The sequence below is a fragment of the Nomascus leucogenys genome, chromosome 16, assembly GCF_006542625.1.
Source record: "Nomascus leucogenys isolate Asia chromosome 16, Asia_NLE_v1, whole genome shotgun sequence".
Classification (NCBI taxonomy): Eukaryota; Metazoa; Chordata; class Mammalia; order Primates; family Hylobatidae; genus Nomascus; species Nomascus leucogenys.
Window position 1 is genome coordinate 90793577 of NC_044396.1, and position 25978 is coordinate 90819554.

The window sequence follows — 25978 nt, forward strand, 5'->3', positions numbered from 1 at the left end:
GGTCAACAGTACTGAACTGCACACTTTGAAGTTTGTTAGGAGGGTAGATCTCATGTTGTGTCCTTACCACAATTAAATGAAACTCATTTAAAAAAAAAACGTAAAACAAGAAAGTAGCTGCTGAATTTGAGCATCTAGGTTCCCGGTGCTGTGCTTTTAAATCACAGAGAAGTCAGGAAAGCTGCAGGAGATTTTTAGGTCAGGAGATGGAGGCTCAAAATTGATGGCAGAGCCAGAGAGTGGTGGAATGGAGACATGAACTACATCTGCCTGGTTGTACCACTTAAGTTATGCTGTGTGTTGCGCTACACTCAAACTGCTTTTCATTCTTGTGAGGTGGTCAATTTACACGTGTGCCTATGCTTTTAATGGAGGAGCTCATTGTGAAATAAAGAATGACACAAAGAAATGTGAAGGAGAAAATAAATATCCTCATAACTTTTTCACCCACAGACAGCCAGTGGTTAATAATCGGGATTTGTCTCCATCATTAATTTCTCTCTGTCTCTCCTCTCTCTCTTTCAGACACACACACACACACACACACACACACACACACACACACACACACAGAGAGAGAGAGAGCTGCTGTCATATCGTATACACATTTTGCAACATGCTTTAAAAATGAACAGAATATTGACTGGATTTTCTAGGTCATTAGTTCTTCTCCTAAATGTCATTTTGCATCATCAAATACTGTTGCATTATTGAGGTATACCATAATGTATTTTGCCCACTACACAGCATTGTGTCATTTCTAGTCTCACTTATAAATTACACATGGATATGTACTTGTGCATATCCCTGATTTATCTCCTTAGAGGAGAGCTGGATGTGTAAGAGTGCCTACAGGGAGAGAATGAGCTGTCCACAGGAAAGCTGTTTCCACTGTAAGTTAATGGAGTGTTACATGTGTTACATAACCAGCCCTATGCAAGGGACTAATGTGACCCTCTCTGAGCAATGAATGACCTCTCAGGATCCAACAGCACTATGTTTTGAGTCCACGAGTGCCTGTACTCCAGTGAAAGTATCAACAGGCATTTGCACTGTAAAGTCTGGTGGCTGCCTCTCCAGGAAAACGACAATTTTTTGTTTCTTTTTTCTTTCGTTTTTTAAATAGCTGGTATGAGTAGAAAATGGCATTTTTAGTGGCTCTCTGCTTTTTATTTATCATTATAGGCTAACATCTTAAGAATAATTTCTTCTTTAGGAGGAATCCCATATTTCCCAGGATTGGTCAAGCCTGTGCATGTTTTACTGCAGGTAAAAGAAGATGCAACATGCATAGCTGGGGAGAACATCTTTATTTTTCCCACAAATTCTTCTGATGTCCTTTATTTTACCTCCAATCTTATTGGAGTTTCCTTGTAAATGATGAGTCATTTTTTTTTCTTGCTACTTTCCCTTTTTTTTTTTTTTTTTGGTTTTTGGCATTTTTACTACGATGTTTGTAAGTGTATCTCTTTGTGTTTATCTTAATTGGGGTTCACTGAGAACCTGCCCCCAGATTTCCACTTCTCGGGTATAGTTCAAACGTCAACATTTCCAACAGAATATGCCCAGAATTCCCCAAGATATATGTGTCCTACTCAGTTCTCCAACCATCATTTTACCATTTTCTGTCTCCACCTTCTCTCTTTCTGCTGAGTACAGTACATGCTTCAACCACCCAAGTCATGGAGGACACACATTGAGGCCAGTTACACAGCCCAGGACACCTCTTTTCCACCACTCGAATTCTTTCCAGGCAACGTAATAGTAGCACACACCTCCCCCAAACCTAAGTCCTCTGTCCCATTCCCTTGCAGGAGTATGATAAAAGGAAGATGCTTACCTTTTCACCCTTTTCCCCTTGGCCAAAAGGTCCTAGGCCCTAGAAAAATGAAAGAAGGCAAAGATTCACTACAGAGCATCTCCATGGCATGACATTGCAAATGGCAACATCATCCTGAGATTTGAAAGGATTAGATATTTTCTCATCAGCTCTGCCCAGTAGCCACTAAAAGAAATGATGACTATTGTTGACTGAGTATGCATTCTCATGAGTATCATCTCACTTAATGTTTCCAGTAACTCAATATTATAGTTACTATTCTTTGTTTCCATAACAGTTTCATTGAAATATAATTTGCATACCATATAATTCACCTACTTAAAATGTACAATTCGATGAGTTTTAGTATAAAGTTGTGCAACAAAATCCCCACAATTTTAGAATATTTTTATCATCTCAGAAACAACCCGTGTCTATTAGCAATGACTCCAGACTTCCTCTACTCCAGCTCTAGGAAAACATTAATCTGTTTTCTGTTTCTATAGATTTGTCTATTCTGTACATTTTTTATATAAACGGAATCATATAATATGTGGCCTTTTATGATTGGCTTATATCACTCAGCAAAGTCTTTCCAAGGTTAATCCATGTCAGACCATGTATACGTACTTCATTTTATTGCAAAATGATACGACATTGTACGCATATGACATACATTTTCTTCAGGTGACAGACATTTGGGTTTTCTACTTTTGGCTATTGTAAATAATGCTGCTATAAACATTTTTGTGAAAGTTTTTGTGTAAACATATCTTTGCATTTTTGAGGGGTATATTCCTAAAAGTAGAATTGAATTGCTGGGTCATATGGTAACTCTGTCTATAACCTAAGGGCTGCAAGGCTGTTTTCCAAAGCAACTGCACCATGTTATGCAAGCAATCCATGAAGATTCCAATTTCTCCACATTCCTAGTTGTTCTACCCATTATTGAAAAGGAGCTATTGAAGTCTCTGACTATTGTTAATTAGTTTTTCATTCCTCCTTTAAATTCTGTCAGTTTTTGCTTCATATATTCTGGGGTTTTGTTAGGTACATATGTGTTTATAATTGTTATATTTTTAAGAAATAATTTTTTACTATAAAATGTCTCCCTTTATTGATTTTTTTGGTTTAAAGTCTATTTTGTCTAATATTAGTACAGTCACCCCAGTTTTGTTTTTTATTTTCAAGATGTTTATTTTCCATCCTTTTATTTTCAACCTATTGAAACCTATTTGTCTCTTTGAATACAAAAGATACAACCTATTTGTACAACAAATTTGTTGTTGTACAAATAGGTTGTATCTTTGAATCTAAAGTGTGCCTCCTATAGACAGGATATAGTTTGATCTTGTTATTATAAACTTTCTTAAAATTTCTGCTTTTTAGTTGGTTCATGTAATATATTCACATATATTATTATATAATTAGATTTATATATACCATATTAGTTTTTGTTTTCTACAGGTCTCCTGTCCCACTTTTGTTCCTTTATTGCTCCTTTACTGATCTTTTTTGAATTGAGTACTTTCTAGTGTAACATTTACACTACTTTCATGATATTTTTAACTATATATTTTGGAGTTATTTCCTTAGAGGGTGCTCTAGAGATTATTTTATGCATAATAACTTAATAGGGTCTACTCTAGATTTATAAAAACTTACTTCCAGTTAGACATAGAAACATACTCCTTCTTAGCTCTATCCCTTCTTACCTCTTTTCGTGCTATTTTTATGCATATTACATGCGTGTTTGTTAACACCAACCATGCATGGTTGTAATGTATTGTTACACATAACTTGCCATCCCTCTGCCTTCTAGCCTCAATCATTTCTGATGACAAGTCAGTTGTTAATTTTATTGGAGTTTCCTTGTAAATAATGAGTCATTTTTTTCTCTTGCTACGTTCAATTTTTTTTGGTTTTTGGCATTTTTACTATAATGTTTGTAAGTGTGTATCTCTTTTGTGTTTATCTTAATTGGGGTTCACTGAGCATCTTGAATATGTAGACTACTGCTTTTCATAAAATCTGAGATGCCTTCAGCCATTATTTGTCTGAATACTTTTCTGCTCCTTTCTCTCCTCTTCTGCTTTAATTCCCAGTAGGTGCAGATTCACGCACTTTATGAACCCCTACATTTCTCCAATACTCTGTCCATTTTTCATTATTTTTTCTCTGTTCTTCAGAGTACATCATCTCTACTGATCTATCTTCAAGAATTCTGATCTTTCTTTTGAGCCCCTCTAGTTTTTTCTATTTCATTTATTATAATTTTAAACTCCAGAACTTACATTTGGTTCTTTATAATTCCTAACTCTTTATTGATATTCTGTATTTGATGAAATATGTCATTATGCCTTCTTTTGCTTACATCAGAATAATTTCCTTTAGCTCTTTGATCATAATTATAGTGATTGCTTGGAAGGCTTTGTCTGTTAAATCCGATATTTGTATCCTCTCTCAGGCAGTTTCTGCTGTCTGCTGCCTTTTTCAGTGTATGTGTCACATTTTTCTGTTTCTTAGCATATCTCATAATTTTTGTTGAAAATTAGACATTTTAGACAATATAGCAATCCTGGATATTGACACTTCCCCTACCAAAAATTGTTTTTGTTGTTTTCTTGTTTATTTGCTCACTGACTTGGCTAGATTATTTTAATTAAGTCTATTCCCCTTCCCCAGTGTTCATCTCTGAGGCCAGTTTTCAGAGGGCATGGCCTTGGACCTCTACACAGTCACCCAAGGATGATGATGGTTTTAACAAGGCACGTTTTGAAAGTCCCTTTTCTTGATTTCTCGGTCAAACTGTCTGCCTCTGCTGACATTCAGTCCAGCTCTTAGGTTCCATTACTTTCCAACTGATTCCTTTACTATTTCCTACGATGCTATACATGGCATTCATTGCTCCACAGTCTGATCAAACTGAATCAGGTCCCCTTTGCATGGGTAGCTGTTGTGGGCAGTCACTGAGGTTTCTTTCTGATGCCAGGAGCAGTCTTCTTAGTGGTGTTTTCCCCCTGGTTCTTTCTGGTAAACTAGCTATGGTAAAGTTATGGTTTACTATAGAGTACCACGCTCCTCTTAATTTCTTACCACCAACATCTCCTGTTTCTAGAGAACCCTTACACTTATACTTCTCCACATTCTGTTGCAAAGTCAGTGCCTTTGGGGAGAGCTTCAGAGTTCTTCGTTCTTAAGGATTGTATCCTGGGCTAAATATCTGCATCCCTGCTCTGGAACTGGGAGCTGGGAGCTGGGACCATGGCCCTCTTCTCTTGGAATGGTGCCCCGGCTGGGAAGGAGCAGTAGCCTCTGCTTTTCTCAGCTTGCATCCTTCACTGGGGAGCCTCCACTTTATGACTGAGCTTGGAAAGGGTTGAACAGAATCCCAACATTCTTGGCTTGTCATGCCTGAAGTTGCACCTCCACCCTATGAATGGGGGTTGGGGAGAGGAAGCGAGCCCTATCCCTGGGCTGCATCTGCCAAGAATTTAGGCTCTGGAACTCCAGATGCAGGAGGTGAAAAATGTGGAATTTCACCAGGTATTATCTTTTTGGGGGGAGTAGATTCACAGAGTTCCTCATGTTGCCATTTCAGAAGCAGAACCACTACAGATATTATTTTTATATCTGTTTCACAAATGTGAAAAGTAAAGCTCAGAAAGTTCTAGCGACTTCAGTTCATGAAGCTAGTAGGTTATGGAACCAAAATTTGAATGTAAGCTGCCTGATGCTAGTGCTGCTTCCTCAATCACAGTGCTATTTGGCCTCAATAGAGCTGCTGATGATATCAGGCAGGCAATAATGATCATAATTATGCCATGGACCACTTCCCAGAGTTCAGGGCTACAGAGTATATCCATGTTTGTTCTCTGGCTGATTCTGGTGGTTTCTCTGAATTCAGAATGTCCTCCCAATCTCCCTTCCTTTGAACCCAGCTACAAGTGACAGCACGTGTCCTAGAGTGGGTCTTGTCCCAGACATGGAGGAGAGAGGAATGGACCTGACATTTCCTACACCTACTGCCTGACAAGTGAGTTCCTAAAAAACCACATGTGTATGAGTTACCACCCTTCTCTGAGCTTCAGTTTGCTCATCTGTAAGGTGGGCATTTCAACCAGGCCGCACCTCACCAAGCTGATGTGAGAGTTAAGTGAGCCCCAAGTCTGTGAAGCATGTAATGCAGAGCCAGCAGTGCAGTAAGTGCTGGTAAATGTGACCAGCTCTCCTTATTTCCATGTCTTTCTGCACACAACAGGTACTTCCTACCTACATGAAGGAGGTAGATATGCATGAGTAGGTGAAGGTGAAGCACAGCCAAGTGAGCACAAGACCCAGATTAAAAGAGATGCAGGTGCAAATTCTGTCTCTGCCATGTCCAGCCTCTGTGACTGAGGGCAAGTCATTGAAGCCTGAGAAACCAGTGTCATTCCCATTAGAGATGTGATAAGACTATGTCAAAAGCTGTTGCATGGAGCAAACGTTAGACTCCACAGGACGCACGTGCCAAGAAGAGTAGATGGCATCACTACGGCATGAGGGAGTGACAATGTGGGGTACTGAGGGAATTGCATTTGCCAGGCTAATTCTTCTAGGGAAGAGGCTTATCTTGTTTCCTGGGTTTCCTCCTGAGCACTGAGAACACAGAAGGAACTAATTATAATCATACACACCAGAAAAGACAATGGTCATTCACTGATCACCCACTATGGGCCAGGCATTTTGTAAACCAAGTAGTTATACTTCTCATTTTGCTAATGTGTAAATGAGGCTTTATCCCAACACTTTGGGAGGCCGAGGGTGGGGGAGGGGGGGTGGATTACCTGAGGTCAGGAGTTCGAGACCAGCCTGGCCAACATGGTGAAACCCCGTCTCTACTAAAAATACAAAAATTAGCTGGGCAGCTGGGCACGGTGGCTCACGCTTGTAATCCCAGCACTTTGGGAGGCCAAGGTGGGCGGATCACGAGGTCAGGAGATCGAGACCATGGTGAAACCCCCTCTCTACTAAAAATACAAAAAATTAGCCGGGCGTGGTGGCGGGCGCCTGTAGTCCCAGCTACTCGGAGAGGCTGAGGCAGGAGAATGGCGTGAACCCGGGAGGCGGAGCTTGCAGTGAGCCAAGATCGCACCACTGCACTCCAGTCTGGGTGACAGAGCGAGACTCCATCTCCAAAAAAAAAAAAAAAATTAGCTGGGCATGGTGGCACAAACCTGTAATCCCAGCTACTCAGGTGACTGAGGCAGGAGAAGCGCTTGAACCTGGGAGGCGGAGGTTGCAGTGAGCAAAGATCATGCCACTGTACTCCAGCCTGGGCGACAAGAGCAAGACTTTATCTCAAAAAAAAAAACAAAAAGGAAAGAAAGAAACCTGCCCAAGGTCACACAGCTAATAAAGGCTGCAGCCAAGGACAATGACCGAGGCCCACTTAACACCAAACTTGTGCTGTTGATGCTACATGATTCCATGCAGGAGGGCAGAGGTGAGTGCTTCCACCAGGACAGGGGACTGACTGCACTCACTACCGTTCTAAACCATTTATATGCATTAATTTATTTAATCTTCATAATGCTACTGAATGGGTTGTTTTATTATCCCTATCTTACAGATGAGAAAAGTAAGGATAGAAAGGTTAAGTATCTCGGTGAAGCCGGAATTCACTTCTCAGCCATTCAACTCCTGAGGGCCACCCTGAACTGTGACTTCTTCATCTCTGCAGTTCTTTCCTGACCCATCATTAATTGCATTCACTCATCAGCTGAAAGATTCATGAATACAATTCATGCTAGGCCAGGTGCTGGAAACCCTGTGACTATAAATCACAGATCAGGACACCTGGGAGTCCTCTGATGCTGGGATGGAGGAGGTGCTGTGGGAACACAGAGCTGGGGTTTGGAGGGATGTCCTGGAGAATCAGAGACAGTTGAGTAGGAATGATGAGAACTTATGAGCCAAGCAGGAAGGCGTGGTGAAGGGAAAACAGGGGTGGGGAGAAGGAAGCACTATTCTTGGCAGAGGAAAGAGCCTGCGTAATGGCCAGAGTCAGGAAGGGCACAAGAAAATGACAAATTAGAGGGTTAGTAACGGTGATGATTCAAAGCACAGAATTCTGGGTTATGGGGTGGCAAGAGACCAGGCTAGAGAGTCTGTGAAGGCCATATCCAGCAGGCCTCCCTGCCCATGGAGAGGAGCTAGGGCTTCATCCTGAGGGTGGTGTCGGGGTAGTGCCTGGCCCCTGCCAGGTGTTCAGCCCACACTTGCTGATTTGCATGATCAGAGGCCTCTGGGTCCCCCACACCACCCCTGAGGTTCAGCCATGCAGAGGAGCAGCCATCTACTCACCACATCACCTTTCTCTCCCTTAGGTCCAGGAGCACCAACCAGCCCAGTGGCTCCTGTGTCTCCCTGAGGGGTTGAGACCAGAGACAAGCATCAGATTAGGCTCCCCGACAGGGCTCTTGCACACACAGGACCCTCATGGCCAACCTTGCTCCAATTCCCTAGAACCAGCTGATTTCGTCTTTGCCATTTCTGCAATGAGGCCACATGTCCCACCCCTGGAGAGGAGGAAGCAACTAAGTCATCCCCCAACATCACAATTCCAGGAACCAGGGACTTCTTGAGGAAAGCAAGTGCATGAAAGCATTGCACATTCATCCTTGGGAATGGCCTGCCACTGATCCCACCACCAGGGCCTCGGAAGGGGAAGTGGAAGTGGAAGCTCCAGGTTTGAACAGCAGGTCTGCCACTTCGCATGAGCACATCATTACTGTCTTTGGGCCTCAGGCTTCTCTTCCATAAACAGGCACATCATCACGCAGGCACACAAGATTAAGAGCATAAAGGTGCTTTGAAAACTTCTAAGTGTCAACCAGAGTCCGCTGGGCATTCAATTTGTATGACAAGTCCATCCCTGTGTACCTGAAGCCCTCATAACTGTCCAGGAGGAGAAAGAGAGCAGGTAGAGGAAAAAACTGTGTCTGCAAGGGAGGAAAAACTCATCACAAGCCAAGTGTTGAACTGGAACTCAAATCTCCTGCCATCTCATGAGCCAATACAAGATAGGTGTAGGCACAGGAAACAGAGCCTTCAATTCTGTTCTTTTGTCTTTTTTCTTGGTCTGGAACTTCATCTCTCTTGTTCCCATCTCATCTTTTATATTCTAAGAACACATGGCTACTTTGCTTATCCTGTTCCCTTTGGCTATGATGCCCTTCCCTGCCTCCTTTGTCCTGGAAAGTTCCTGTCTATTCTACTGGACCCAGCTGGTCAGGGCTGTCAGTACAAAGGTGTCCTGAAGTCCTACCAGGTAGCAATGGGGCCTCTCCTCTCAGCCCCTCAGCTCCTGGGCCCCTCTATCCTGACTCTCTTCATACTATCCCACTCCTCTCTTTCCTGCCTCCCTTCCCCCTGGCCTATGAGTCCTGGGGACCAGGCTCTCAGTCAGTCACTTTTATATTCCCACATCACAACTGGGCCTTGCACCCGGCAGACTCAGCCTATGCGTGTGGACAGAGCCCGAGCTCTTTGCAGGGACACGGAGCCACCAGGAACCCCAGCCTTTGACTTAGGGTCCTAACCATGGTTTGGGACAATGTGATGGATGACAGTATAGGACCACGATTGCAAGTGAGCTCTGCAGGAGCCGGCCACGCCTCCAGGTGGCTGTATCAGTTTCCCTTTTCAGTGCTCCTCTCCTCCCACCGTTTCTGCTCTCCTTGTGGGGCCCGGGGTCTGCTCTGCTCAAGCACAGCAGAGGCAGCCATTACCAAACAGCCCTTGCTTCAGACAAACGTCTTCTAATGAGAGGCCTATGAAATCCCAGGTAGCTTTGCTCTTCCCTCCCATCACAGCCAAGAATCTGAGGTGACTTCTCAGAGGAGCTCAGTGATGCAGAAACCCCTGCCATCTTCCTCACAGCCACCAGCTGGCACCTGGGCTGAGCTGCTCTCCATCAGCACCAAGAGAGGACTCATCAGGGGAGGAGACTGAGGGGGCAGCGGGTGTATGTGAGAGTGTGATGGTGTGTGTGTGTGATGAGGGGTGTGTGTGTGATGAGGTGCATGTGTGTGATGAGGTGCATGTGTGTGATGGTGTGTGTGTGTGATGAGGGGTGTGTGTGTGATGAGGGGTGTGTGTGTGATGAGGGGTGTGTGTGTGATGAGGTGTATGTGTGTGATGAGGTGCATGTGTGTAATGGTGTGTGTGTGTGTGATGGTGTGTACATGATGTGGGGTGTGTGTGTGCATATGTGTGTATGTGTATGTGATGGTGTGTGTGTACATGTGATGTGTGTGGTGGGTGTGTGTGATGGGGTGTGTGTGTGATGGGTGTGTGTGTGTGTGCGATGGTGTGTGATGGTGTCTGATGATGTGAGCATGCATGTGTGTGTGTGATGGTGTCTAATGGTGTGGGTGTGTGATGGTGTGTATGTGTGATAGTGTGTGTGGGTGTGTGATGGTGTGGGTTTGTGATGGTATGTGTGACAGTGTATAAAGGTTGTGTGTGGTGGTGTGAGATGGTGTGTGGTGTGTGTGTAATGATGTGGGATGGCATGCGATGGTGTGTGTGATGGTGTGTATGTGTGATGGTATGTGTGATGATGTGTGTGTCTGTGTGTGATGGTGTGTGTGTATTTGTGATGGTGTGGGATGGTGTGTGTGTGTGATGGTATGTGTGATGATGTGTGTGTCTATGTGTGATGGTGTGTGTGTATTTGTGATGGTGTGGGATGGTGTGTGTGTGTGTGATGGTGGTGATGGTGTGTATGTATATGTGACGGTGTGTGTGTATATGTGTGATGGTGTGTGATGGTATGTGATGGTGTGTGTGATGGTGTGTATATGTGTGATGGTGTGTGTGATGGTGTGTGTGTATATGTGTGATGGTGTGTGAGATGGTGAGTTTGATTGTATGCGATGGTGTATTATGGTGTGTGTGATAGTGTGTGTGATGGTATAGGTGATGGTGTATTATGCTGTATGTGTGATTGTGTGTGAGATGGTGTGTTCAATGGTGTGTGTGGTGTGTGATTGTGTGTGTGATGGTAATATGGTGTGTATGTGTGATAGTGTGTGATTGTGATGGTGTGTGTGTGTGATGGTGTAGGTAATAGTGTGTGATGGTGTGTGTGTGATGGTGTGTATGTGTGTGATAGTGTAGGTAATGGTGTGTGGTGGTGTGTGTGTGTGTGATGGTGTAGGTAATGGTGTGTGATGATGTGTATGATGGTGTCGGTAATGTTGTGTGATGGTGTGTGTGTGATGGCATGTGATGGTGTGTGATGGTGTAGGTAATGGTGTGTGATGGTGTGTGTGTGATGGTGTAGGCAATGGTGTGTGATTAGTGTGTGTGTGATGGTATAGGTAATGGTGTGTGGTGGTATGTGTGTGTGATGGTGTAGGTGATGGTGTGTGATGGTGTGTGTGTGTGATGGTGTAGGTAATGGTGTGTGATGGTATGTGTGTGATGGTGTGTGTGTGTGATGGTGTAGGTAATGGTGTGTGATGGTGTGTGTGTGATGGTGTGTGTGTGTGTGTGTGATGGTGTAGGTAATGGTATGTGGTGGGGTGTGTGTGTGATGGTGTAGGTAATGGTGTGTGTGGTGGTGTGTGGTGATAGTGTGTGTGTGTGATGGTGTGTGATGGTGTAGGTAATGGTGTGTGATGGTGTGTGTGTGATGGTGTGTGTGTGTGTGTGATGGTGTAGGTAATGGTGTGGTGGTGTGTGTGATGGTGGTATGGTGTGTGGTGTGTGTGATGGTGTGTGTGATGGTGTGATGGTGTAGGTAATGGTGTGTGATGGTGTGTGTGGTGTGTGTGTGATGGTGTAGGTAATGGTGTGTGGGTGTGTGAGATGGTGTGTGTGTGTGTGATGGTGTAGGTAATGGTATGTGGTGGGGTGTGTGTGTGTGTGATGGTGTAGGTAAGGTGTGTGGTGGTGTGTGTGATGGTGTAGGTAATGGTGTGTGATTGTGTGTGTGTGATGGGAGTGTGTGATGGTACATGTGTGTGATGGTGTAGATAATGGTGTGTGATGGTATGTGTATGTGTGATGGTGTGTGTGTGTGTGATGGTGTGTGTGAGATGGTGTGTATGATGTTGTACTATGATGTGTGTGTGTGTGATGGTTTGTGTGTGTGTCCGTGGTGTCACATCCTAGCAGAGCGGGGGCAAAGCAGAGAAGGGTGTGAGATGAGAAAGGGAGGCCAAGGAACTATCTACAGTCAAGAGAGAGAGAAAAGAGAAAGAGAAAAGAGAGAGGAGAGGAGAAACAGACAAGGCAAGAGAGGAAGTGAGGAGGGACACATCGGAAGGGAAGAATGCCCAGCAAAGGTGGACAGGAAGAAAGCACTGCTCCGGTGAGTCATTTCACCATTTCGGCTTTTGATTTCTCACCTGGAGAATGGGACCCATGCTGCCTCTCACGCAGGGTTGATTTAGGGTTCGATATCACTCATTCAACAAGAAGGGACCACTAGCAATGTGCAGAGCCCTGAGCTCACAGCAGCAGGCACTGGAACGGCAATCCTTACCCCACAGCGCCTGCTGTCTGAGGCATAGGTAGGCTCCCAGCTCAAGCCTGACACAAGCAGGTACACAGTCATTGTCACTGCAGTTCAGTGGAAGAGGATGGAAGATGGGAAAGAAGTGGGCAAAAAGAAAGATCCCATGTACTCCCTCGTCTGCCTGCACCACGAGACTCAGGCATGCGAGAGTCAGGTCCTCTCTAAACCATCCTCTAACCCTAGCATTGACCTCAGTGCCTGGCCCTTAGCGAGTTTCACTGAAGATGCGCTGAGTGCATTAATTCAAACTAAGAAATGCAGGAGGAGAAATAGGGGGGAGAACAGAGTGGAAGGAAAGAGAGAGATGAAAAGAGATACAGAGAGTGAGAGATAGACAGAGAGAGACAGTGACGTATAAAGAGAGGCAGAGGCTAGGGAGAGAAGGGAAAGAAAGGGAGGGGAGGGAGAGGCCCAGCTGTCTCTAGTGGTTTTCACCCCCACACTCAGTTCTTCGTTCAAATACGGGATGATGGTGAACTCTCCACTCTGCCTTGATAAACAGTATAACCCTGGGAAATGATAGAGAGGAAGGAGACCACTCTGTGATTAAGGACAGAGGGGCCCTACCTGGCTTGGTGCAATTAGTGAATTTGGAACTTGTGTGTTTAAAGAGTCATGCAATTTAATAAATCTTAAAAGTCCAACCCCTAGAAGTTTCTGGAATACAGCAGCTTCAACCAATTGCTGCAAAGTTAATTGACCATGGAGAGTTGAGCGTGTTGCAGCAAATGAGACCTGAGCCAGGGCTCTGGGAATCGAACCCTTTCTTGCTCGTATTTGCAGACTGAGAACTGGAGGTTCTGGGCAGTTAAGAGGCTCCCAGGTTCAGAATTTATGACATTTGCTCTTATCCATCTAATTTAACAAGCTCCGAGGCAAAATACTGGCACGACAGCATCCCCACACACCATCTTTTGTCTTACATAGAGAGCAAAGGAGAGGACCAGTGAGGTTCTAAACTACACCTCTGCCATGCCTGTACTGACCTTTGGACCAGGGAGCCCCATGGGGCCAGCAACTCCCATTTCACCCTAAAGGAAGAAAGACAACAAAAAAGTAAGTTTCTATTTTAATTTTCCCCTTCTGTCATCACTGGATGGTAATCCACCCCCACAAGCTTAGAAGCCAATGGCTTAGTGAGCCCAGCGCCGACCAATGAGCTGGGCAAGGAAATTGGTTGACTGTGCTGAAAGTCTCTGCTCTTGAACTGCAAACCTAGACGGGAAGCTTTGACACAGCCTCCAGATGCAGCTACCGGTGGACACAAGATAGAAACAAGCAAACTGAGGCACGGAAAGACAAATACCACATTTCTGCTTACTTGTGTAAGTAAAAGCATGAAACACCGAGAAGCAGAAGCCAGAGTGGTGGCTACCAGGGGCTATGGAGCGGGAGGAATACACACATGTTGTCAAAGACTACATGTCTCATACAGAAGGAATAATGAATGGTAAGTATTTGAGATGATGGATATGACAATTAGCTAATTTCAATCATTCCACATTGTATACATGTATTATGACATCACTTTGTACCCCATAAATATATGCAGTTATATAGTTTGTCAATACCCAAACTAAACACACAAATAAATTTAAAAACCCAAAGTGGTATTCGCTAGCTATTTTTACCTGAATATATCATCACTTCAATTAAAAAGAAAATTATGTTGACTGCTAGCGTTTCATGTAGTTATTGTTCACTAAAATACAAAAGAGGATATATATGTAAGCTATTTCTAAATGTAAATTTTGTTTCAATTTAACAATGTGTAAAGGTCAGGTTACTGGATTTACAAATGTAATCTGTACGTGTTGGATACATGTAAATGTCGCCAGGCTGAAAACAAATGCAACACAATTAATATAATTTTATAGATGTAAATATCACCACGTTAAAAAAAGGCAGCAGTACACCCATTTATGTGTGCACTTAGTGCTAACAGCCATCTACACTCTGCTCACAGTTGCACACTTGGCCAACTCAGGAACGTACATTTTTAAATGCATTCACAGGTGTCATTTGTTCAGGCAAATGAAGATAAATAATTTTTTGTGTGTTTCTCCTCACCTAGCGCCCACAAGAGCGCCTGGTACACAGTTCACTCTCCCCATGATGTTTGCTTATAGAGATGCAACACCAGGCATCATGTTGACCTAGCTGAATAATGAAAATGTTTTGCAAACTCAATTGAAGTTTTAAACCACTGGAAACAATGTCTGTCTGTGGCCAGAGCTCTGCCTCCTAGGAGAAAACATTCAGACTTCCTAGGCCCCCTGTGTTGTATTTTTTTTATTGAAACAAAGATGAAAGAGACAGAAATGACACCTGCTTGATGAGGTCATTGTGAAGTTCTTCCACTCCACGGGGCTATTTTGTGGGGAGGGAAGCAGCAGGCTCCCTTCTCACCCGCCCTGTGCTTGGAAAGTACTCTAGCAGGCCGGCTATGAGCTCCTTGGGGCTCAGCCAGGCCTCAGAGCTCCTGGTTCCCTAACCAGAGTGTAGACTACAGAATTTCTGAGGGCCAAGTTCTATTTGTCTTAAAACCTCAGCGTACAGCATAGTACACAGCACATAGCGGGTGCTTAATGTCTTTGGTTAGACACTAGAAGAAGGAATGAATAAATGATTAAGTCATTATTGAGTCACGCCAACCTAGGCGTGGGGATGAAAATATGTAAGTGGAACATCCGGACCTTGTCCTGCCTAAAGGAAGAGAGGGTGTATTTCTTTTTCTTTTTCTCTTTTTTTTTTTTTTTTTTTTGAGACAGAGTCTCACTCTATTGCCCAGGCTGGAGTGCAGTAGCACGATCTCGGCTCACTGCAACCTCCGCCTCCCTGGTTCAAGAGGTTCTCCTGCCTCAGCCTCCTGAGTAGCTGGGATTACAGGCACACACCACCACGCCTGGCTAATTTTTGTATTTTAGTAGAGATGGGGTTTCACCATGTTGGCCAGGCTGGTCTCAAACTCCTGACCTCGTGATCTGCCCACCTCGGCCTCCCAAAGTGAGAGGGTGTATTTCTTTATCCCTCCCTCTCATCTATCCATCCACCTATCTGTCCATCCATGTCTTCATACCCTGATTGACTTATATATCAACTCAGCTCGTATTTATTGGCTTTCTCTGTCCCAGGCTATATATTAGTAGCTGAAAATACAGACATGGAAAGATCCAATCTGTGCTATCCAGAACTTATGATTTTATGGAAGTAACGATAAGGAGACATTTTCAATCTAATGTGATAATTGTTATAATAAATAGAAGTACAGGGAGAAAAAGGAATATGCTGTCATGGAAATAGCAGGTGCTAAATGAATAACTATTGAATGGATGGATGGAGAATAAGGAAAGGAGGAGGAAAGAGAGGGAGGGAAGGAGGAAGGAAGGAGAGGACACGAAGGAGGGACGAGGGAAATGACACAGATAATAATGTGTGCAGAAAAGAATTCCTTGGGACGTCTTGAAAGAAGAGCAGGCATTGGGTCTGGCATCGCTCCTGGCACAGTCCAGCTGTGTGCACACTGGCTTGGGACCAAAACCTCACCATGCCATCACTCATCCTGCTCATTGCTTTAAACAAGGATTCCGACAGATTTGGGTTTCAACAGCTGCTTCTGTTATTTCATTGACATGTAAAAACCAGATCCACAGCCTGACTGCGGTGGACCTTAGCCTGCCGGGGGTAGGTGGAGGAGCGGCTGCCTGGCACTGTGTGCACCAGCCCTGGCTCCTGCCTCTGCCCCCTCTCATCCCTTACACGGGCCCCAGGCTGAAGGGCTCTTAAGGTCACCCACTAACCAGAAATAGCCTCAGCTCACAGCAGGCTTCCAGCTTGGGCCTCCGGCGAGGGAGGCCAGAGTTTGATGTCCGAATTAACTGAGAACTCCCTGAAGGCTCCCTGTACCTCAGGGTCTGGTTTTCTGGGTAGCACAAAAAGAAGAAAGGCAGAGTGTGGAGGAGAACGGAGGAGAAGAGAGAAGAGAAGGAAGCCAGTCTGTCTACCAGGATAGGCTTCTGGAAAGAAGACTCTGCTGCTGCAATACCCAGAGCAGCCCCACTCCAGTTAACTCCCACCGCCATCTCGCCTTTTTGTCCACGCGTCCACTGTCCCCAGCAGAGTCACCAAGCACCTCCCACATGCAGGGACTGAGCTGAGAGGAACAGATAGAGAGGGACAATACAGCCCGGTACAGGAGCTGAAGGGCCCCAGGGCCATTGGCTCAGCAGAACTTCACAGAGGCTTTCCCCAGCACAGTTCTACTTGGCGTTCGCCTTTTGTAAATCTTTGTTTCTACTCAAATGCGGAAGAACATTTTTTCCCCTTATCAAGGGTCACTGTCTACAGAAAAAGAAAACAAATCACAGCCCTGGGCACACAGTGAGATATTTATTCTAGTCTCAGTCCATTCTAGGACAGTCGTGGTGGTGTTCACAGAAATGCACCACTTTTTAAAAATAGAAACACATAGATAAAACTCTACATATATATATATATACACACACACACACACACGTATACACACATACATACACACATATATACACACATACATACACACACATATATATACACACACACACATATATATACACACACATACATACACACGCATATATACACACAGATATATACATGTATATATATATATGAATGACAGTGAATGGCTAATCAAAGAAAACATTGAGAAGAAAGGAATGAGGGTGTGTTCTTGCAAAGCACATAGAAATCCTCGCTCACTGTCTTCTTCTGAGTCTTATTCTCAAACAGCATCTCATTTGACTCAGTCACCCCTGAGTGGACATCATAAAGGAGTAACCTAGGAAGCCCGGGGAACGTACATTCTGCTTCTAGAAAGCGTTCATCAGGGCCTAGTGGGCAGATCTCCCCTTCCAGTGTGCATAAGAAGCAAGAGGTCCAAGGCACAACACAGGGTGCTGTGAGCTGACAGCCAAGGGCCTCCTGGTGCCCCCCTGCCCTGAAAGGCCACGTGCATGATGGGAAACTCCCACTGCACCACCCAGGGTTCTGCTGGGGCTGAGGGCTGGGGGCTGAGGGTGGACTGCAGACATTACCTTCTCTCCAGCTGGGCAGGAGCAGTTGATGGTCTTCAAAAGCCCAATCTGTTCACTGCCTGGGGTGGGAGGCCGCTGGGGTGGGAGTGGAGGTGGAGGCTCTGTCACCACGGTCACCTGGCACTGGAAGGAAAGCCCAGGAGGTCAGAACCTGGCTCTTCACTCAGCAGGCACTCCCTGGCAGAAGCACAGTGTCGGGTGCTTCCTGGGAACCAGGCAGGCAAAGGTTGAGAAAACGCTGAGGATGTCTCTCCTGAGGCCTTGGGGCAGAAGGCCTGGCCAGCCCAGGCTCAGCCATTTCACTGGCTGGCTCAGCAATCTGGGTGAACCACCCACCGTCTCGCACCTCGCAAGTGCTCAGCAGTTCCTGCTGTCCTTATTCTCACCTCCTCCTTTTCCTTCTTCATCCCATTCTCTTCTTCCCTCACCCTCTGACTCCACAACCAGGTCCATCTGGCTCCACATTCCCAGCACCTGCTGTCTATCTGCAGCCCACAAGAGCCCTGAGCCGGGTGTGCTGGCTGAGTTGGAACTGGGACCTGGGGATGAGGCTAACCAGGCATTGCGTGGATCTCACCCTGCAGCCCGGGAAGCAGCCTCCATTATCATTCACGTCTTTCAAGCAAGCCTTGTGACCAGGGCTTGGCAAAGAGGGTTGGAAAGGGAGAGGCCTGAAACGGGGCAGAGGTTGAGGTCCGAGAACAGAGCAGAGCCTGGACAGAGGGATTGAAGGGGCAAACCCTGGTCTCTTGGGCCATCCATGTCCTGACCTCCCTGTCTTGCTGACCAGCCCGGGACAGTGCGGCCTCTCCCTCCTCTGGGCGCTGGTGGCACGGACAGTCATCCCCTCCTTAGAAACACCCTCCCAGCCCCTGCCTCCTACATCCCCTAGCGCAAGGCCTCATCACTCAGCTAGCAGCACTGGGGTTACACTGACTAAGGCACAGACCACAGTAGCCCTGGAGGAACCTGCATGGCTTGGCTTCCCCAGCCCACACCCTAAGCTCCCTCTCAGGCCATATTCTGACGGTGGATGTCTCCCTGACCCCCAACCACCCATCCCTAAGCTCTGGATTCCCCTTCCCTCTGGAGGCCACAAACCCATTTCCTCCCATCCTCTCTGTGCAAGAGTCTGCTCACCGGACCCGAGGGGATATCACAACAAGTCTCCAGTTCTGCATGTCTCGAGTCACAATAGATCACAATCCGCTGTAGGTCAAACTGGAAAGGAAAGCAAGGAGAGAGGATCAGTTGTAGGGACTTTGGAACCCAGAAACCTCCATGGTTTCAGACAGGCCCCGTGCTGGTATCTGGTTCCACTTCCTCTTGGGGGTCTACCTGAGTCCACCCCTGGGACATTCCTATCCTGGGCTCCACCCTGGATTTTGACAAGGAGCTAAGCATCATTGGCTCACACCCCTGATCTGGCTTGGCTGTGTCCCTACCCAAATCTCATCTTGAATTGTAGCTCCCATAATTCCCACGTATTTCGGGAGGGACCCGGTGGGAGATAGTTGAATCATGGAGAGGGTTTCCCCCATACTGTTCTCATGGTAGTGAATAAGTGTCATGAGATCTGATGGTTTTATAAGGGGTTTCCCCTTTTGCTTGGCTCTCATTCTGTCTTGACTGCCACCAAGTAAGATGTCTCTTGTTCTTCTGCCGTGACTGTGAGGCCTCCCCAGCCATATGGAACCATGAGTCAATTAAATCTCTTTCCTTTATAAATTACACAGTCTTGTGTTATGTCTTTATTAGCAGTGTGAGAACAGACTAATACAACCCCTTCCTTCTCTAAGGGAGAGCTCCCGTGCAAGGGGCTTCAGGACACATGTTAAAGTCCAGCATTTTGTTCTATGCTGAAGGTGCTAAGGCCTCTGCCCTCTGCTCTGCACACAGGGGCACACCATCATCCTCTCTCCATGTCACCAGCACTGCATTGAACAAGATCCTTAATGACGCTATTGCAAAGGCCTCCAAGTTCCACATATCCCTATTTTCAACCTCTCCAGTCATTTCCAGTTGTTTCAGTGAACTTTTAAAATAAAAACTTACTTCTATTACCACCTTTAATATGACAGCCCCTTAAAGACGTAACACATAAGAAACCTAAAATTTAAAGGGGCTGTGGTGCTAAAACATCCACATGCACGAACACATTCACACACACAGAGTCTACAGACAAAGCCCAGGCCCTTTTGTGGGACACCCCACCTCCAAGGGCCTGGCTCTGCCTGGCTCCCCAGGTGTCCCTCTCTTCACTCTGCACTTGCATTCTGCAGCATCTAACCGCACGGCAAACCACACCTGCACATTCACACCTTGGCACGTGGTGCCTCTTCTAGGAAAGCCCTTGAGCAATGAGCAATCTCCCCAGTCACCACCCAGAGCCATACTCACGCATCCCCTTTTGTGGCTGTTTTTCAAATACATCCACAGATTGGGAACTTAATTCCCCTCCCCTGGTGTGAAGTGATGGCATGTCACTTCTGAGTTCAGGTCATAAGAAGACTGGCTGCTGTCTTCAGTGTGTTCTCTCTCTGTCTGTCTGTCCCACTCTCTCTCATCACTCACCATGGGGCACAGAAGCTAGCATGTTGTGAGCTACTCAGTGGACAGGCACAGGTGGAAAGGAATTAGGGTGGCTGCAAACATTAACTAGCGGAACTGAGGTCCTCCATTCCACAGCTCACAAGAAGCTTCCAACAGCCCCTAGTGAGCTTGGAGGTGGCTTTTCAGCCTTATCTGAGCTTTGAGATGACTGTAGCATTGGCCAGCAGCTTGAGGGCAGCCAGTGAAAGACCTTGAGTGAACCACTCAGCTTAGCCACTCTCAGATTCCTCATCCATGGAATCTATGAGACAGTACATGTTTGTTGTTTTAATCTGCTTTTGCTGGGGGAGATGGGATAACTTGTTATGCAGCCACAGGTGTAACTGATACACCTCCCTCTACAGCCAAGAATTCATCAGGCCCTCTTCTCTGCCATATGTGCATCTTGCATGATATGGTTTGGCTGTGTCCCCACCCAAATCTCACCTTGAATTGTAATAATCCCCATGTGTCAAGGGTGGGGCCAGGTGGAGATAATTGAATCCCCATACTGTTCTCATGATAGTAAATAAGTGTCATGAGATCTGATGGTTCTATAAATGGGAGCTCCCTTGCACATGCTTTCTCTTGCCTGCTGCCATGTAAGATGTGACTTTGCTCCTCATTCACCTTCCACCATGATTGTGAAGCCTCCCCAGCCATTTGGAACTGAGTCAATTAAATCTCTTGCCTTTATAAATTACCCAGTCTTGGGTATGTCTTTATTAGCAGCATAAGAACAGACTAATACATTGCACAGACAGCTAACATCAGACACAGCAGACTGTAGGATAATTAGACGTCTGTATGTCCATCTTCCTCCCAGGCTCCAGGACTTCTGAGAGCAAGGACCAAATCCCAGGCAGTGCTGCCTTCTGAAGCACGAAAGCCGAACTCTTGCTAATGTATCAGAGCTGTCAACAATCTCTCGCTCTCCCCAGGCCCTGCAGGACATGGTTCAAGCTCACCCCTAGTCTGCCATGCTCATCGCTCCCTTTCCTTCAGCCACATTGGTTTCCTCCTGCCACCCCTCCTGCGCTGGCTCCTCAGTCGCCTGTCCACACACAGGACCTCCCTGTCACTCTAGCACAACATTCTGAATGTGGTCCTAACAGCACTTTCCACAATGAATGATTCTGTTTCTTAGCTCAGTTTTTTAAACATCCCTAATAGAACATAGACCACGAGGGCAAGGTCTCCTGTCTCCTGTCCTTCGCTGGAGGAGTCCGACTCATAAAAGTGTCATAGAATCGATGGCTGGGTGGATGAGTGGATGAAAAGATAGGCATTTATCAAATGGAGCTTGAGCTCAGTCAGTGGAGAGGGGAACGCTTATTGCGTTGAACACTGATGCAAAGTGCCCTGGACTTACAACTCCTCTGCTCCCTTCTCAGGCCCATGTTGGACTCGGGAGTCCCTCTGCACACTGAAGTGCCCCTCAAAGTGTAGCCCCTCACCCCACTGACTTTGTTCAGCAGAAACAATAACAATACCATTCATCCGTCTGTTTTATTTCCTGTAGAGACACCAGCCCAGAAACAGGAGAAAATGACAAAATGAAAAATTGTGGTTTTGAACAAAGCCTACTTTCAGAGACAGCCCTGCTTTCTTCATTATCAAACATACTTGCAGCAGCTGGGACTGCCTGGCAAGGCCGCAGGGACAGGGAAGGAGAAGAAGGAGACAGGAGGCAGGCCAGGGACAGAGCACACTGGCTTGGGATCTGGACAGAGGCGTTCTCAGGTGAGGTGAGAGGTCCTCTGAGCCAAGAGGGGCCCCTTTCCGATGGCCTGAAATCCCAGCATCGCCCCAGCCACTCAATCTTTCTCTTCCTTTCCTCCCTGCCCCACACCCTGGGATTTCACCTCCTGACATCACTGTGCTCCCCCACTCCTGTCTGGAAGTCCTGCTCAGGTTTCTGCCCTCAGCAATTATGGGTTGAACTGCTGCATGGGTCTGCTTGGCTCCCTGGATCCCAGCTTTCCTCCATGTCCCACCCATCAGCAGCTTAGAGACCCTTTGCTGGCTGCAGTGTGGAAACCAATTAGGGAGCAGACAGAGGGAAGGCTGCATTCAGCATGGCCCAGTCTGAGCCTCAGCTCTACTTTTCTGTCATATCAGCTGGTCAAGTTAGGAAAACTGAACCTCAGTTTTCCTTTCTGTGAGATGGACTCACAGGGCTGTGGTGGGGACCAAGGGAAACAGAGCCCATGACAGCACAGTGTCAGCCACAGATGAAGCTTCAGTGTAGAATGTGTAGGATGCCCCAAACCATGTGGCTACAAGTACCACAGCTGATGCTTCTGGAAGATTTACTAAGAGGTAGAGATGTATTGATTCTCCTATATATTTTCTTGATACTTGGTTTTAATATAAAAATGCAACATGGAATAGTCAATGGGTGTAATACACCCATGGACACTCTTCATTATTCTCTATTGCATCTAACCCAGCTGAGAACTCCCCATGTGCCAGGCACTGTTAGGTGCTGTGTTTACATACTAGTGATCTCACTTAATCCTCACAATAGCTCTGACAGGTGTGAGTTTCCACTGTCTCCTTTCTATAGATGAGGAAGAGAAGGTGCAGAGAGGTGAGGCCACTGGCCTGGGTGTTTTAGTCTAGTTTAGTAGACCTAGAAATGTCTATTCAAAAAGTAGCATCTTTATTTAATTTGGGAGCACTGGTAGCAGAGCTGGAAAGTGAGTTAGGGAAAGGAAGTTAGCCAGTAAAGGGCTGTTATCAAGGGTGTTACCACTGTGAGCATCTGCAGTTTACACGTGTTGGGGAACTCTGGAGCCCATCAAGAATATGTGACTCACAGTTAGGATGCCAAATGGTGAGGGAGCTGAGGTATTGATACTCCAACTGCCACCAGTCCTTGGTGGAGGGCTGCTCCTGTGGGTATTGATGCCTGCTTGATAATGGATAGCACTGTCTCTGGTGGAGAGGGAAAGCCCTCAGGCAAGACAGGTGCAGGCAATTGGCAGCACAGCTGGTATGCACTGAAATGATGAGGACCCAGGGGGATATAGGTGGGGAACCAACCACTTCTGCTATACTAGGGTGTTGTATGTGGTAGGGATGTGTCCAGAAGGAAACTCAGGTCTGATTTCCAATCCCCTGTTTAGGGGTCGACCATATAATACAAATGGGTACCTTGGAGAGTACCAGGAAGCTAATCCTCTTCCTGTTTTCAAAACCTGACACCACCACCATGATAATGTGATGAAGATGGTGGTGATGATGTTCATGATGACTAGCATTTATTGAAAGCTGGCAGTATTCCAGGAAGTTTTACAAGCACTTCACATATGATACAGCATTTAATCACACAACAACCCTGTGGAGGGAGTGCTCATTTTTCTCATGTTACAGCTGAGGAAACAGCACCAGAGAGGCTATAGGGAAGCCTGGACTCCAAAACAATTTTGTTTAACTCAAAGGCTAGGACAGGCATTTTTAGGGATGTGGGGCTATTTGCTAAAGTTGGCTCTTGTTTTTAGGAGACTTTTAAGTCAAATATAGTCTCCCACTACCTCAAATAGAAATATAGTGGAAATCTCATTGTTGTATGTTTGGAACCAGGGTTAGAAGGATCTAATCTTGCTCTATATCTTTGGACATGTTTGTTATTCCCTCTGAGCCTCTGTACCCTTGTCTGTAGAGTAAATGAGGGGCTGGATAAGATGCTCTCTGGGTTCATTACAGCTCAGAGGGTATCTGTTTCAGGGACTGTTATTCAGGGGCTGACAGTAGAACCATGGAGCTCACAGAGCCAGAGTCCTAGCCTGGCTGCCCAAGGCAGGGAACTTAAACAAGTCACCTGATACTTTGCAGTTGGAGTCTCCCCACCTATAAAATGTGAGGAGCATCCACCCACCTAGCCTGAATTTAGGATTAAGAGGGGTTGTGTTTGTGACCGTGATGCACACTCTGAGGGAGATAACAGTGATCCTTATTGCGTCATGAATACCCCCATAGCTCCATCTTGTCCAGCCCTTTGATGTCTGTTATCTTAGGCAGGGAGAGGTTTGCAAATGGACCTGGAAGACGGGCTGTGTGAGTGGAAACCCCAACTGCCATTTGTTGGCTGTGTGATCTCAGAAGAGTCCTCAAATTCTCCAGGAGCGTCTCTCTCCATCTGTGAAATGAGGATGTCCACTCTATCTACTTTCTAAAGTTGTAAAGATTTTGGTCAGAAATGGGGTAAAGGAGCACTTTAGTGCAATGCCTGGCACAGAGTCTTTGCACAAGTAGCTAGAATTAGTAGCAGGCTGAGTAATAATTTTATAGCTTTACTTTGAGTTTACTATTTTTTGCTTAACTTGGTTCCACACTTACTATTTCATCCCCTCAGCAACTGCATATAAAAACAAACAAGGTGTGATTCCCATTTCAGAGATTAAACAAACTAACAGTAAACAAAGCCTGGAAAACATAACCAGTGTGTGAATGGGCGATGGTGTTGCAGCTGGCTGGCAGTGGCTGGCATGTAAGCTGCAGTTTGTGTGTGTCTGTCCTCCCACATCTGCAAGGTCCAATCTCTCCTCTCCCTACTATCTCTGACCAAATCACTCTCAGCTTAATTTTTAAAAATCGGTATGCACAGGGTTGTTGATGATTTATCGTTCTGTTAACAAAGCAAGTTAAGACAAAGTCTATAAACTTGTTTATGATGTCTTTTGCAGGAATGCCACTTCCTAAAATTTTATGTTTGCTAACTTACTCATTTTTTCTTATGGTTTATGTTTGACAGACCAGGAAACAATTTTGTAGCATGTATAACAAATAAGCAATTACTATACAAAATATGTAAAGATCATCTAGAAATCATTCAGTAAAGAAAACTAGCATAGTAGTAAAACAGGCAAAGGATATGGCCTAGCATCACCAAAGGGGGACGTGGGAACCATCAGTAAACATAGGGAAGGATTTCCAGTCTCAATGGTAATCAGGCAAACACAGATGAAAACCACAATATAACCCTGTATGCCCAGCAGACTGGCAAAGCAACAAAACATTATACACATATAATTTATATCTATATAATGTACCATTATATAGATATAATATATATAGATCTATATATAATGTTTATATGTACTATATATAATGTTTATATATTATATATAGTTATATATAATGGTATATTATATACAATTATATAGATATAAATTAACATTATCTATATAATTTATATCTATAATGTATGTATATGTTTATATACATAACGTTTAATGTTTATATATTATATATAATTTATATATATACACACAACATACACACACACACACACACACACACACATAAAGGTCACTTTCTAGAGCAATTTGAAATACGTGGGAAAGTTAAAAATTGTGTACCCCACAGCCCAATCATTAAACTTGAGGGTACATACCTCCAAGAAATGCTCTCAATTCATCTCTGTCTCAAGCTTAAAGGGCAGCTGTTGCTCACATTTTCCTCATAAGTAAAGTGCATGGAGATGCACCCCCCTTTTCAAAGTCCAAGGCTTGCTAATTATGATAGTGATATATTAGAAACTATGTAAACACCACTAACAGGAGAACGAATGACGTACGAATGAATATATAACAAAGTATTATGCTTTAGCTAAAAAAAAATTAAAGCTTAGACACATAATTTTGAGTAAAGAAAACAAAAAAGGCCAGATGTAGTCCATTATTTACATAAACTTCCAAGAATCTATCCTATGCCTAATGGTACTATATTTGCTTATGCTTATGTATACATGGATACCTAAAATGGTTTTGGAAAGAGCTTTCCCCACATCATGTTTCCTGTTATTTCTCAGGCAGTGGGGGATGCTCTTGGGCATGGGAGCTAAGGTTGACTTCAGCTTGAAGACGGAACATGTGGATCACTTGCAAGGTGTCTGTGTGTATTGTATTACGTACA

General features: G+C 45.2%; 1 protein-coding gene across 2 annotated transcripts in view; it reads right to left on the reverse strand.

Annotated features, from left to right (window-relative positions):
- Nucleotides 1-25978, reverse strand: part of COL22A1 (collagen type XXII alpha 1 chain) — a 327746-nt gene that overhangs the window by 205043 nt on the left and 96725 nt on the right. For both annotated transcript variants that reach the window (XM_030795302.1, XM_030795301.1), the window contains exons 8-12: nucleotides 18605-18685; nucleotides 17465-17587; nucleotides 13376-13420; nucleotides 8165-8227; nucleotides 1841-1879 (exon numbers count right to left, since the gene is read on the reverse strand). In XM_030795302.1, the coding sequence (XP_030651162.1) occupies nucleotides 1841-1879; nucleotides 8165-8227; nucleotides 13376-13420; nucleotides 17465-17587; nucleotides 18605-18685 (351 nt within the window). The remainder of the gene's footprint in view (nucleotides 1-1840; nucleotides 1880-8164; nucleotides 8228-13375; nucleotides 13421-17464; nucleotides 17588-18604; nucleotides 18686-25978) is intronic.